The 16,016-nt window shown below is 35.6% G+C and overlaps 1 protein-coding gene across 4 annotated transcripts in view; it reads right to left on the bottom strand.

Annotated features, from left to right (window-relative positions):
• Positions 1–16,016, bottom strand: part of LOC133290359 (nudix hydrolase 3) — a 62,489-nt gene that overhangs the window by 29,559 nt on the left and 16,914 nt on the right. For all 4 annotated transcript variants that reach the window (XM_061488430.1, XM_061488431.1, XM_061488428.1 and 1 more), the window contains 6 exons: positions 15,277–15,363; positions 14,878–14,984; positions 13,611–13,782; positions 13,301–13,533; positions 13,115–13,196; positions 5,004–5,069 (listed from right to left, as the gene is read on the bottom strand). In XM_061488430.1, coding sequence (XP_061344414.1) covers positions 5,004–5,069; positions 13,115–13,196; positions 13,301–13,533; positions 13,611–13,782; positions 14,878–14,984; positions 15,277–15,363 — 747 coding nt within the window. The remainder of the gene's footprint in view (positions 1–5,003; positions 5,070–13,114; positions 13,197–13,300; positions 13,534–13,610; positions 13,783–14,877; positions 14,985–15,276; positions 15,364–16,016) is intronic.

Consider the following 16,016-nt stretch of genomic DNA (forward strand, 5'->3'; position numbering starts at 1 on the left):
ATCTCTCAAACCAGGCACGAGGAGATTGTTTCAATCCATATAAAGCTTTTTTTAACCTGCAAACTTTATTTCCTCAACCCATAGAGCTAAAGCCAGGTGGGATTTCCATATAGACTTCTTCTAACTCACCATTAAGGAAAGCATTATTCATATCAAATTGATTCATATCCCAGTTGTAATGGGCAGAAAGGGACAATAAAGCTCTCACATTATTCATCTTTGCAACTGGGGCAAAAGTTTCTTCATACTCAATGCCATAGGTCTGAGTGTAACCCTTGGCAACTAACCGAGCCTTATATCTTTCAAGAGTACCATCAGAATTATATTTCAAGGCATAAACTCATCTGCACCCTACTGCTTTCTTTCCATCAGGTCTATCAACAACATCCCATTTTTTATTTTTCTCCAAGGCATTTATCTCATCTTGCATGGCTCGAGCCCAATTCTCATCTTTTAATGCTTCATGTATTGATTTTGGGATTAAGATAGAATCTAATGCTGAAATAAATCTTTTTCGCTGCACAGAAAGGATAGTAGAAGAGACAAAATGAGAGATAGGATGTTGGGTACAAGATCTTTTTCCTTTTCTTAAGGGAATAGGTAAGTCATCAGAGGTACTGGGTAAGCTATCAGAAGCAACAGGAAAATCATTAAAGGCAACAATATTAGGTTCAGAAACAGAAGAAGTAATAATATTAGGATCAGAAACAAGAGATTCAGGACTTACCAGTGGTTCAGACGATTGAGGTTGCTGGTGAAGAAGTGTGGGCTGCTTTCTCCTGTGATATACCAACTCAGGTGTCACAATCCTCTGTATTTCCGGAGTATCAGATGGGTCAGACACAGAAGAATCAGAAACAAGAGGAAGAGGTGTAGGAGAAGACATGGAAAGTTCAGACTCAAAGATAGAAGGTGATGAATCTACTGAAGAACTGCTCTCCCCCTGAAAATGAGAACTTAGGAAAAAAGACTCAGATTCATGAAATGTGACATCCATTGAGACAGAATTTCCGACTAGCAGGATGATAACACTTGTAGCCTTTTTCATTAGGGGCATAACCAAGGAAGATACATTTGAGAGCCCTAGGATCCAACTTACTGCGAAGATGTTTATGAACATGAACAAAGACAACACACCCAAAAACTCGTGGCTGAAGACTGTGCATAGAGGGAACAGAGGGAAAGAATGAAGTCATTGAGTGAATAGGACTTACATTGTCAAGGACCCGATAAGGCAAGTGGTTGATTAAGAAAGCTGTAGTAAGAATGGCATCTCCCCAATAGCACTTGGGTACATGATTCTGAAAAAGTAATGCACGAGCAACTTCAAGCACATGACGATCCTTCCTCTCAGCAACTCCATTTTGTTGAGGGGTGTTCACACAAGTAAGTTCATGAATCATGCCCTGATCTTGGATGAATTTGGAAAGACGCTGATTGACATATTCGGTACCATTGTCGGACCTTAATCTTTTAATTCTTTTATCAAATTGGGTCTGAATCATTTTATAAAATCGAAAGAATAACTGTGGTACCTAAGATTTTTCATGCATTAAATAAGCTCAGGTTACACGAGTGCAATCATCAATGAAAGAAACAAACCATTTATTACCAGAAGCATGAGGAACTTTAGAAGGACCCCAAACATTAGAATGAATAAGATCAAAAGGCTCAACACATTTAATGGTACTAGAAGAAAAAAAGACATGATGGTGTTTAGCAAACTCACAAACATCACAATGAAAACACTCAACAAACTTAGACAAAAATAGTGATTGAAATAAAGACTTAAACAAACGAAATGGAGGATGCCCCAAGCGTTTATGATGGAGCCAAATCAAAGAGTCGGTAGTAGATTGAGACTGAGTCAATAAGGTGTGATCCTTAGCATACTTTGCAGAAGATTCTAGCAACAGATAGTACAGCCCACCTTGCTCCTTAGCACCCCCAATTGTCTTCCCCGTGGCGAAATCCTGAAAAAACACAGTAAGTAGAGAAGAAAGTTACAATGCAATTCGAATCTTTGGTAATTTTATGGATAGAAAGAAGATTAGTGGAGAGTTTGGGAACATAAAGAACATTTTGGAAATGTAAGGAAGGCTGTAAATATATGTTGCCAGAAACCACAACTGATGTATGTGAGCCATCAGCTACGGCTATTGTATGGGTGCCAATAGTAGGGTTATAAGAAAGAAAGGAGTCAGCACAACAAGCCATATGATCAGTAACACCAGAATCAATAATCCAAGAATGTTTAATATCAGTACAAGAAGTAAGAAAAGAATGAGTAGTGGAGCTCATACCAGTCATAGCCAAAGTACTAATACTATATGGCTTACTCAGAGAATCAAGCATAGTCCGAATCCGCTCCAACTCATCTCTGCGAATAGAAATAAATTCCGAAGATGTACCACTTGAACCCACCATAATATTGAGGTGAAAATCACATAAACGCAAATCCAAATGATGTCTGACTGAAGAAAAAAAAAACACAGACCTAGACAGAGGAGACAGTGACCTGGAACTTTTTTTTTTGGCGTGAACAATACCTCGTGAACAGTGCCCGTAAATAGTACCCGGTGAACAGTGCCGATGAACAGTACGCGTGCACAGTACTTTTTTTTTTTTTTGAAATTTCCTGTGAATTGATAGATCTGGAAAAACAGACTCAAACAGTAATCCTCTTGGTCCAAAAGGTCCCGGAAAAAATTTCAGTAGTGGCTAGTGGTTGCGAGAGGCAAACAAATAGGATTCTGCTCTAAAGGCGGCAGTTGCAGAAGCAGAGCGCTCAGGATCGAGACTAAATAACCTAATGGGTTAAGCCCAAAGAAGATTCTAGAATGGAAAAATAAATAAATAAAGAAAGAAACAAATACAATTATTTACAACATAGGGCCTCGGTGTCCTGGGTTCGATCCTCACTGTCCCCTTTTTTTTGTAGAGCTTCTTAGCACATGTAAGCTAGGCTTGATGCATCATCCTTTCAAGCCCATGGGCTCTCTTATGAGAGGGCGTATTAGAGTATAATATAAACCATTGAAAAGGCTCACACCTAATAGCTTAAGCTTTTGGATTGAAATGGTTCTTTACATGGTATCAGAGCCTCGGTGTCCCGGATTCGATCCTCGCCGCCTCCCGTTTTCTTTGTGGAATTTCTTAGCACAAGTAGGTTGGGCCTGATGCATCATACACCTTCCAAGTCCAATGGGCTCTCTTATGTGAGGTACTTCTCTTTGCCAACTTCTTTCCCATCTTCAATTCCCAAATTAATATTGGGTTCAACTGGAGTCTCTGTTGGCCTGCACCCATGCATTCTTGTTTCTTGTAATAGGTCTAAAATATATTTCTTCTGACTTAAAGAAATCCCTGCCTTACTTCAAGCAACCTCTATGCCCAGAAAATATTTGAGAGATCTAAGATCCTTCAGTTCAAACTGATCAGCTAAACACTTCTTCAAAGAGCTTATCTCCTCAAAATCATTATCTATGACAATTATGTCATCAGCATAAACAATGAGAATAGCAATTTTTTCCACCATTAGAGTGTTTTAAAAATAAAGTGATCAGTCTGAGCTTGGAGGAATCCTCTTCCCTTAACAGCTTGAGTAAACTTCTCAAACCACTCACTAGAGGATTGTTTAAGACCATAGAGAGACTTCTTCAACTTGCATACTTAACCGTCTCCCTTTTCAAAATTAGGTGGGGGATTCATATAAACTTCTTCATGTAGATCACCGTTCAAGAAAGCATTTTTTACATTTTTGCAAGGGCCAATCAAGATTGGCAGTAAATGATAGAAGAACTCGGATAGTGTTAAGCTTGGCATCAGGGAAAAATGTCTCCTGATAGTCTATCCCATGAGTCTGAGTGAATCCCTTAGCAACCAATCTGGCCTTATACTTGTTGAAGTTGTTATCTGCATTTAACTTTATTGTGAACACTCACTTGCAACCTACTGTTTTCTTTCCTTTGGGTAATGCTACGGACTCCCAAGTTCTATTTTTGTTGAGTGCAACAATTTCTTCAAAGATTGCATTCCTCCGTTTTGGATCATCAAGTGCTTCTTGGATGACTTTTGGCATTTTTGTACTGTTTAACATAATGTTGAAAGCACGAAAACCTGGTGACGACTTTTTATACGTGATATGATGAGAAATAGGATGAGCAGTACAAGATCTAGTACCTTTTCGGAGAGCAATAGGCACATCTAGGTCAGTTGTATTAGTGTTGTTGGAACTAAGGCTCGAGTCAGAATCCTGGCAGTCTAGAGGCTCCTGAGGTGGGAAATTTTTAACATGCTCCTGGGCCATGGTGGTCCTCCCATTAAGGGAGTGACACATGAATTTTTTTTTCTCCCTTCTCTCTCCTCTCTCCTCTCCCCTCTCTCCTCAATCTCTTTTTCATTCTCTGTCCTCCGCCCCACCCAATATCTTGTGTGCCGGGAGCGCCAAATTCCATCTCCCTAAGATGATTCTCGCCGCTATAAAACTTTTCCCATTTACAAGGAGGATCTCCATTATCTGGCAATCCGAAATTATGTTTAGGATACTTTGAAAGATTCTAATCCTGATTTTGTACATCCAGTCAATCCCAAATTATGTTTAGGATACTTTGAAATATCAAGAACCTCTGAGAATACAGGGGAGAAAGCCATAAGAATTATCAAAGTGTATACAGATAAAATCTGACTGTAAATACTTACATTCTTGGCAATGCATTAATTTTTTCCTACAACAAACCATGCCATGACATTGATCTCCAGATCTATATTTGACATTACATAAATGAATAAATGAAACTTGTATTTTTAATGTCCATTGCCAAAATTTTAAAATATTAGCTGGCAGTCGGCTAGTAATGACACAAAGCTTCATTCAATAGCAATATCCCATAACTTTGTGAAGCATATTCTCCAAATGAAAATATCATTTAAGTTAAATATAATCATGCTTTGGGGACTTTCATTGTTTATGCTGCACAAAGCCTCATCGTTGAGAAAATTACCTTATATCCAAAAAATTTATCCTCATAAGTTTCATATGGCCCAATTGTGACATCCAACTTAGAGTCCTGCATAGAAAATATTAACGTAAAAATAATTATATGATCGGCAATTAGCCATTAAAAGTATCTGTATTACGGTATGGATACTAATGTACAAAATTTGGAGAAAGTCTATTTTGCAGGAATTGCATATTTTGCTTTGTATGACCAGATTCTTAGTTCCATCAAGCACCGATGGCAAGCAAGAAGATTGTATAAAAGCACTTATTTTGGTGTGAGGGTGGATGGGTGAAAATGCAAACATATCTATAAAGCAAGGAATTCATCCTGAGTCTGGGCAAATAACATTTAATAAGTACATGCCTACGTTCCTAGATCATTCTCACTACTGCTCTTTCTTCTCAAAATAAATAAATAAATAAATAAATAAAACAAAATAAAATAAAATAAAAAAATCCACATGAAACCCTGACTTGAGAGAGTTGGGATGAGGAAATCCTTATACACAGTTTTATTCATGCATTTTTACCCGATTAAACAAGATTACTTCATTTGTTCATCATAATTACATTCAAAATGATCCCAAAAGTCACATTTTCTCTCTGCGCAGAAAATTCACAAGGATTTAATTTCTATTACTTGCTGATTTGTAAGAGAAAAAAGAAAAAGAATATAAAGAACCATGTCCTTACATTTATTGAAAATTGTTAAGAGATATAACATAAAATCATTCATGTGTCTTCTCATGACAATTTAAGCTTTTAGGATAGTTGATTCAAGACAAAAATAATTCGGCAATAAATTACAAAATATAACAATGGTAATACTCGATCACATTAAAAATGAAAATTATAACCTCGACCTTGTATAAATCTTTGCATTGTGAGTTAGCAGCAGTTAGGAGCAAGAGCAACAATCATGATTTGTTCTATTTTATTTTACTAAGAAACAGATATAAACTAATCTTCATAAAGGAGATGAAGGAACCAAATATGTAAGAAAATGTAAATAGTGCAATGTGTCCATCTGTATGACTCGGAGAATAGGGACACATGAACTGGAACATTTAAAAACTAGCATTCTTTGAACAAACTTTCTCATTTACATTAAAGAAAGTAACAATACAATTACATCAACATTTTGATATATAATATTTACATAATAAAGGTCTTTTAATACAATAGAGTACTTACACACTATTCACAATACATCTTACTAGCTTGCTGATGGGCCTTTAATAAACTATCAAAGCCCACTAGTAGGAATTAGTTATATATAATAGATGTTTAGGGTGGGGTTTCTTTATGTTGATTGTTATTTGTAATTTGGGGAATTAGGAGAGGAAATAGGGAAGCTCTCAAGGCTAGGTTGTTGTCTTGGTGTGGAGTTTTTCCTCATGTTCTTTCTACTGTAATTGTCTGTTAATCTGTATCTGGTTTCTTCTTTATATCAATTTCAGTGTTATTTTTCTAGTTCCATCAATTTGGTATCAGAGCATAACGACAATATAACAAGGTGGAGTTTGCTTCAAGGAATGGGACCTAACTGGAATATCTCTATCATTACCCGTCCTCTTTTTTCACCTTGAGGACAAGGTGAATTTTGTAGGGGAAGTGTTGTAAATAATATTGTATTATTATTTAGATTAGTATTTTATTATTTAGATTACTCTGGAAGCTTCTTTGGGCTTAGCCAATCAGGTCATTTAGGGGGGTGTATTGGATTAGGATTTTAAAAGACTTTTTTGAGATAAAAAATCCTACAGATTTTAAAAGACATTTTAGAATTTGAGAGACTTTATAGACTTTTTTAAAAGACTTTTTTTACAATCAAGATTTCATAGGATTGGATTTTAATAGATTCATAAGATTTGAAAAGAGTGTATGGATTTTATAAGATTTTAAAAAACTATATGAATTTTTAACGAATATTCAAAATTACAAGAGTCAATAAAAACAAATAACAAAGAAATGCAATGATATTAATAATAAAAAAAGTAAACTTAACAACGGGTTGAAAATTATCTCAAAAATTACTAAGCAACAACTCTCCACATATCAATAAAATCTAATATAATTAACTCAATGAGTTTGAGTTTAATTTGCGAAAATAATAACCATATATCAACGGTTAACTTCCAAATTAAATATTAATTAATGAGTTTGATTAGTGAAAATAATAACCATTGATTGACGGAAATCAACGGTTAAGATATGGTTGTAAAAGGTTGTAAACAAAAATAGATTGTAAGTATAATCCCCATAAAAAATTAACAAAAAAATGCAATGAAATTAATAAAAAAAAGTAAAACCTAATATAATTTTCTCAATCAGTAAAACATAATATAATCTTTAACAAATATTCAAAATTACTAAACAACAGCTTTTCACATATCTAATGGGTTGAAAATTATCTTCTTCATTTGTTATCAAAGTTATGCATATATGATTATAAGACCCAATTTTTTATTAATTATAAAAATAATTCTAAATTTGCATATAGAACCTAAAGTTCATGATAAAATTTCATTTGAAATTTTTTGCAATTAATCTTGAAAACCTTGGGGTTTTGGTTTTACGTGATGAGAGTTTTCTAACCATATAACATATGCATAATTTCATTGAATATTCTAAGAAAATTCTGAAACTGAAATTTTAGGTTTAATTACATGAAAGTTTAGAAAATTTCTCAAATTTTTTTCAATCGATAAGAAACAAGTTTTTAGTTATGTATTAACACAAAAATTGTTTGAAAATATTTCCTATAGTGAAGGAATTTCGTTCTTGAATGTATTGTTACGAAATATAGGGTTCTTCATATTATGAAAGTTTCAATCTTTCTTTAAATTGATATTGTTTCATTGACGAAAAATTGGTTTGAGGGTTTTAGTTCTCCTGTTATTTTTTCATGGTTTATGTTGTTTTTAATACAAAAATCAAACGTTTTTGTTCCAAGAAAAACCGCGACCCGTAGCTTGAAAAATAACTTTTTAAACTTCCAAAATTTCTCAAAAATGGCTCAAAAATATGTTATTTTTGAGATAGATTATATTAAAATCTCGTTGGTTTGTTGTTTCTTTGCTGTTTTGTGATGAAAATCGCTCAAAAATATGCTTTTTTTTTAGTTTTGAAGAAGCTCTCATGGCAGAACCCAATTTCGAGCAGTCAACCTGTCAAAGGAAGAAGAAAACACTGCAATAGAAGAATCTCAAGAAATCCTAGGGGTGTTAGGGTGAGATTGTGAGAGAGACATCCTATTTATATTTTTCTCTAAAAAGTCTCACGAAATCCACACCAATAGAAAATCCATTAAAATCGTCGGATTTTTGAATACCACGAGATTGTGATTCCATTGTTTAAAATCCTGATTGAATACCAACGGATTTGGACGGATTTTAAAATAATCCTTTAAAATAATCCATTAAAATCCTAATCGAATACCAACGGATTTTTTTGTCCGAAAACAAACCATTAAAATCCTTTGAAATCCCAATCCAATACACCTCCCTTAGTATCTTTAAATAGAGAGCTCTTGTATAGTTATTTACTGTAGAAAATCAGGATTGGGATCTTTCCACTTTTATAAGTGATTGATTTTTTCCTCTAATAGGAATTTGAATTTTGAATTTGCTTTTATAGGATAAGGCTGATGACTCATTGCTAAGTCATTTGTAACATCTCAGAAAAATAATAGTAACTTACAATAATAATAAATTATAAATTAGTAGTATATATATATATATATATATATATATATATATATATATATATATTTGATGGTGATAGATAACAAATTATAATATAAATTTTACCTTTGATAAAATGATTTTGTGCGATATATGTCCGATACGAGTGCTATTGGAAATTGATTTTGATACTTTGTAATACTCCAGATTATTAATAATAAAATAATATATATATATATATATATATATATATATATATATATATATATATATATATATATATTGTAATTGTTAATTGATTGTTCATTTATGCATTAATTGGTAATGTTTGATTGGATTAGGATGAGTCAGCAAACTTTATTTGATTAGATATAATGAGTCAATAATGAGTTAGCGATATTCTGAGCCATAAGAAATTTAGAATAAAAAAAAATAGTGTATGAAGCCAATATCTGAGCCAGATACATCAATGAAGAATAAGGAAATAATTGCACGAAACTCATATACGAGTCTGAAACTTCAACTATTAATAGAGGCCTAGCCTAACCAAACCAATTCACTTTTCAACATTTCTCCCCTACTCTTCTTCTCCTCTACTACTCTATCTCTTCTTTTTTTTTTTTTTTGGAGGTTACAAGGAATTGAACACAATACCCTACACTACACACACTCCTAACACACACACCCCACACCACTAGGCTAACCCTAGTGGTGCTACTCTATCTCTTCTTACTTCAAAAAAAATCTTATTTTATTTTATTTTTATATTTTTCTGGTTACCGACCGGTTCTCTGCCCCAAATTATTTTTTTCTTCTAGAGGTTAGCGAAAACGGAGACCAGGGAATCTTAATCCCTATGTTCTCTTAGAATTTTTTTGTGCTTAACAATGGCATTCCCTATAACCTATTGTTTCCAAATACTCCTCTTTATCCTCTATCTACACATGTCTTTGGTTTAATCTGTTTTGTTCATGATCTCACTCCTGATAAGGACAAATTAATATCTAAAGCCTTTAAGTGTATTTTTCTTGGTTATGCTCGTCTTCAAAAAGGTTATCGTTGTTATTCTCCTGATCTTAAGCGTTATATTGTTTCCGCTGATATCAATTTTCTTTGTCAACAACCCTTTCATTCTAACCCATCTCAGTTGTCACAGGTTGATCAGGTTCTTCATGTTCCCTTTTTTAACTTGTCTTTACCAGCTACAGGTGACTCTCTTCTAGAGAAAGGTGCCTCCATCCCTGAGGATCGTCCTTTTCTCACCTACCAGCGTCGTTAGAAAGTGCCTCCTGTGAACTTGACCCTGGATGACTCATCGCCTTCTCCTGCCACCTCTTCCCCTCCGGCTCCTGCATCAGAGGCTCTTCCCATTGCCCAAAGAAAAGGTAAACATACTACTCGTAACCCTTATCCTCTTTATACCTTTGTAAGCTATGGCCGTCTTGCTATTCCTCATTTCACTTTTTTTTCTAGTCTTTCTTCTGTTTCTATTCCTAAGACCACAGGTGAAGCACTTTTCCATCCAGGGTGGCGCCAAGCGATGCTTGATGAGATGATTGCTCTTCATTCCAATGGCACTTGGAATCTTGTTCCTGCTCCTCTAGGGAATTCTATTGTTGGTTGTCGGTGGGTCTTTAATGTCAAGGTTGGGCCTGATAACCATGTTGATCATCTCAATGCGCGCTTAGTTGCCAAGGGTTTTACTCAGATTTTTGATCTTGACTATAGTGACACGTTCTCCTCTGTTGCTAAGATAGCGTCTGTCTGCATGTTTCCTGCCCTCGCTGCTGTTCGTCACTGGCCACTCTTTCAACTAGACATTAAAAATGCTTTTCTTCATGGAGATTTACAAGAGGTTTACATGGAATAACCACATGGGTTTGTTGCTCAGGGGGAGTCTGGGAAGGTATGCAGACTTCGTAAGTCCTTATATGGCCTCAAGCAGTCTCCTCGGGCATGGTTCAGCCGTTTCAGTTCTGCCGTTCAAGCTTTTGGCTTAATCCGCAGTAAGGTTGATGATTCTGTGTTTTATAGGTTTACATCTCCTGACAAGTGCATATATTTGTTAGTCTACGTTGATGACATTATTCTCACTGAAAGTGATCAAGCTGGGATTCACCAGTTAAAACAATATTTGTTCAGTCAATTTCAAACGGAGAATCTTGGTAAGCTTCGTTACTTCTTAGGGATTGAAGTGGCACAGTCTAAATAGGAAATTTCTATCAGTCAAAGGAAATATGCCTTGGATATCCTAGAGAAGACTGATATGTTGGGGTATAAGCCGGTAGATACACCCATAGATCCTACTATCAAATTACTACCTGGACAAGGAGAGCCATTATCTGATCCTGGACGTTATCAGAAGTTGATTGGGAAGCTTAATTATCTCACTATGACTATGTCGGACATTTCTTTTGTTGTTAGTGTGGCTAGTCAGTTCCTTGACTCTCCTTGTGATTCTCATTGAGATGTTGCTGTGAGGATCCTCCAGTACATCAAAGGAGCACCAGGAAAAAGCTTATTATATTCAAATCAGGGAAATACATAAATTTGTGGTTATTTAGATGCCGATTGGGCAGGATCACCCTCGGATAGGCGCTCTACTTCAGGCTATTGTGTCTTCTTTGGAGGAAACCTGATTTCTGGGAAAAGTAAGAAACAAACTGTTGTTGTCCGCTCTAGTGCAGAGGCCGAGTATCGTGCAATGGGAGTTGCTACCTGCGAGCTAGTCTGGTTAAAGCAGTTGACTCAAGAGCTCCATCTTTGTGAACAGAAACAACCAATGACACTCATTTGTGATAATCAAGTTGCGTTACATGTATCATCTAATCCTATATTTCATGAGAGAACCAAACATATAAAAATCGATTGTCATTTTATTCGAGAAAAGATTCAGTCAGGAGAAATCAAAACGGTATTTGTCAACTCCAATGATCAACTCGTGGATGTCTTCACTAAAGCTCTTAGAGGTCCTCGGGTAGCATACATTTGAGGGGAAGTGTTAGAGTAGTTATTAGAATAGTTCAGTGTATATAATAGAATAGTCTCACATCTTGTGGGCTTAGCCCATTAGGTCTTTGAGTCTCTTTAAATAAAGAGCTCTTGTACATTGTAACATACAATTATTCAATATACCATTATTCTATTATTCAATCTCAAGTGGTTTCAAATAGAGTCTAATAATTCTAATTCTGATCTACGGCATACCATCATCGAAAACGAAGAAGGGCAAGGTTCAACATCCACACAAGGAATTTCGATGACCAACAATGGCAATAGGGACAGACGCGGCGCGAGGTACCGGCGATTAACTGCGGAAGAAATGGTTGATCGCCGGCGACGCCATCTCTATTTTCGATGTGGTGCTCCGTTTTCAGCGGATCATGTGTATGGCAACCCACACTCCACAAGAAGTTACTAGTTGTTGGAAGTAAAGGCAAGATTGACGAAGACGAAATGGAGATGCACGCGAATGGAAGGAGCACCAGTAGAACAAGCGGCGGCAACGAGAGCTCACAGATCCGGCGACTTTCTCCAAAGGAAATGGCAGAGGACGTAGTCGCTTTGAAGAATGGTGGTACGGCGGCTGAAGAGAAGTCCTTTAAACTTGGTTTGCAAGCATGGTTGGTCATATTTCCAATTGCTCAATCGAACTTCCGCAAGAAGAACTCGATAATAAGAGGAGAAGAAACCTATATTTCAAGTGTGACTTTTTTTTTCCTGGGCATGTGCTGATTCTGGGAAGAGACGGTTAAGCCCAATGGGTCTAACCATAGGGCTATTGGACCAGACATCTTTGGTCTCCAAAAGAAATGCTAGTGACCCAAAAACTTTTTTTTGTAGGAGGCCCACAAAAAGGGCAGAAAACTGAGCTTACAGGGAGTGGAGATACCCCTTGTTACTTGGTCAGAGAGGTTATAGGAACTAGGCGCAAGTGCAATATGAAAGCAATGGGAAATGGGATCAAACAGTTGCAATTTTCTGACTTCAAGCATTACTTGTTCTGTATGTTTCAAACAATGGGACCCGGGTGGAAGTTCTTTCATGTTATCTATACTTTCTCTTCACCTAGAGGACAAGGTGAATTTTGGAGTGGGAGTATTGATGGGCCTTTAATAAAGTATCCAAGCCCATTAGTAGGAATTAGTTATATATAGATGTTTAGGGTGGGGTTTCTTTATGTTGAGTGTTATTTGTAATTTGGGAATTGGGATGGGGAATTAGGAGAGGAAATAAGGAAGCTCTCAAGGCTAGATTGTTGCTTTGGAGTGGAGTTTTTCCTCTTGTTCTTTCTACTGTGATTGTCTGCTAATCTGTATCTGGATTCTTCTTTATATAAATTTCAGTGTTATTTTTCTGGTTCCATCACTTGCCAACTATTTTGTAATGATTGTAGCGCAAATGCAGACTAAAGAATATGACTAACCAATTCCATCCAAGCTATATCTGAGTCATAATAATCATTTGAAAGGAAAGCCTCAGCCTTGCTATGTAGCAACCTCTTCAAACTAGACATGGAAAAAATTAGTTGACCAACATTTGTAAGTAATATTTAGCATGAAGCTGACCAATTACTACTTAAAAATAATAATATGAATGAAGAACAATATACCTTGGTGTGTTGCTAATGTCCCCAGCTTTATGCAATAAATCAGCAGCTTTTGCAAGAATAGATTTATACTCTTGAGAGTAAGGAACTATATATAGATCATGTGCAGAACCTACTTTGTTATCGGACAGATCAGAATCTAAAATAAATTCGCTGTGCCTTTTAATAACATTGAAAAAGCCTGTTGCCTCATTCTGTTGATCCTTTTCTAAACTTTCCTTCCATATTTCAAACTCCTGCAAGACAGAAGCTTTATTGTTTTTATATTTGCAAAGCAAATGTTTTTGACAGCATACGCTTAGTTTAATGGTACCATTTTGTCCATGTCTGGGGGGTAGAAATTAGCACCAGCAGGTTTCAGTTTGGGAAATGCTGCTCTGTATTCTAGACCCTTCCATTCTTTAAATGTCCTAGTTGCTTTGGAAAGCAACCTTATTGCTGAATCTGCAGTTGTCAAAAATGCCTCATCTTCGTCAAGGCAAGACCTGCCAACAGTGAATAGATTCTAATTATACAACATATACGGACATAAAAGAGATATTTTTAAAAAAATAGGTTATACCCTGTATATTATTAAAACAAAGAATATGCAGTAATCAAGGAAGAAGGATGTTTATATTTTTGTTCCATTTGGTTTTGGCAATTTCAAAAGTCAATAGCCATTTTAGTTCAGATCATCTCTGACTCTTTCCCAATTACCTTTTCCTTTTACCAACCCCAAGGTCCCCAACCAAAATATAATCTGAACATTTTAATATTGATGTTGATAGTCATAAAAGGTACATACTTGAAGTGTGTGTGAGAGAGATCCAACAGGGATCATGTCCAAAAACAGAGAGTCTTGACAGTTAATTTAACTGGGCTAAAATAGTGTTTCATCCTAACAACTGAATAGTGTCAAGATCTTTAGAAAGAAGCCGGACTTCAAGGTGTTTTCCACCAATCCCCAACTCTAGTAATACTTGATCACGTAAGCTACTATTCATGGGCCACGTGAACAAAAGAAGCAGCTAGTGTCTTGATGATGCTAGGATCATCATTGGTTCAGTGGAACATCTATACTGTGCGGTCTTTACTGGGCAGAGGTCATGTTGAGCATATAGATGACAATGCTACCACAACATATTAACCTATTTGATGTTGGTAGTATCCTTTTAAGTTCTGAATCTTATCTTGTTGGGCACTCGAGGTGCAGCTTGGGTTCAAGCCCAGGTTTATACATCTATCAGGTTATGAGAAAGGAAGTGCTAAACAGAATGAGCCAAGTGATGCACTTTTGAAACTGTCTTGTTGGCAATCACAGAACCACGATACAGATATTGGATTGTGAAAAGGTCCCTTGGTTTAAGGTGAAAAGATTCTGGATGGAATCTTAATTCAAAAGCAGCATATGAATCAAATTCTAGGGTGTTTGGGATTCTCTCTCAAATGAGTGCTCAAGCACAGGCAGCACAACCCTGGGGTTTGATCTTAAGTATAGCATAATTTTCTGGCATACAAAATCACCAAATTCATCTATCTATCTTTGAGTGTATAAATATATACCATTCAGATGGTAGAGTAAGCTGTCAAGGACTTACCATGGGCTCTTGTTAATCAGATAATACAACCATTTCAACTTATTTAACTCTGATGCATCAGCATGCTCCTTCAACCAATCTCTAAGAGCTGGATTACTGTACCATGACTGATAGGGAAATAAACAAACAAACTTTAGTAGTGCACATTATCATTTGAACAGATCCTTCTTCCTGGGTATATTCTACTAATCACAGTTAAAAATTTAGAATGATTTTTTGGATCAAGAAATAAATATGCCACATGGCACATCAATACATGCATATGAGAAATTGGTTGCATTGAAAAAAGTTTAGAAGTAAAAGTTACCAATAAATTTTATATACTTAATATGAAGATGCAGGTTAAACATATAAAAAAAAATCAAGCAAACACTGCTATAAATGTATTGTAAACACAACCTGCAGATAAAAAATTTCATCCATAACTTTTGCAGCCTTGACAACGAAAACAAGCGCCTCTTTGTCTGAGTCCGTAAGCCCTGTCAACTGCCAAAATGAAACATTGGGAGACCACAAATTTTAGGATAAATATGATATTAATAAACCAACGATTACTTCACTCGAGACAAATAATAATATCATAACCATCAAAATTCATTAAAGAAACTTGTGTTGTATTTTTAATTAATTTATGACCAACAAAAATTCATCCAAAATCTTTGTAGTTAATCACACTGATGTAGCTTATATCCATAGAATTAATTGCTATTATAACACATCTCCTGCATTCAAGTGTAACATTAACACATTCTATTATTCCTTTTGCCCATAAATCAGTAACATATTTATACCATACACATTGCCCATTAATGCTTTGATATGGGGTTTTCAGTGGAAGACATAATGCAGAATTCTCTTTGTCGTTCAGGATCAAGATCATGATGCCATGGAAATAGAGAATCCACCCAAATTATATGTTTTGTTGATAGTTTAAGAAAGATAAAGTCTCAAACAGTTGCACTCTTCTCTATACCAAAAAACCACTCCCCATTAAACCCCAAATAGCAAGGGTACAAGTGAAAGCAATCCATATACGCAGTCTTACCCTTATATATTTGCAAATAAGCTATTTCCCGATCGTAAGAAAAAAAGTTAGAGAAACAATGGAATGGTGCAATGCCCAACAATATATGTATACA

This window comes from Gastrolobium bilobum, unplaced genomic scaffold (genome assembly GCF_033153095.1).
Source record: "Gastrolobium bilobum isolate Gb01-03AN ecotype WA unplaced genomic scaffold, APGP_CSIRO_Gbil_v1 utg8818, whole genome shotgun sequence".
Classification (NCBI taxonomy): Eukaryota; Viridiplantae; Streptophyta; class Magnoliopsida; order Fabales; family Fabaceae; genus Gastrolobium; species Gastrolobium bilobum.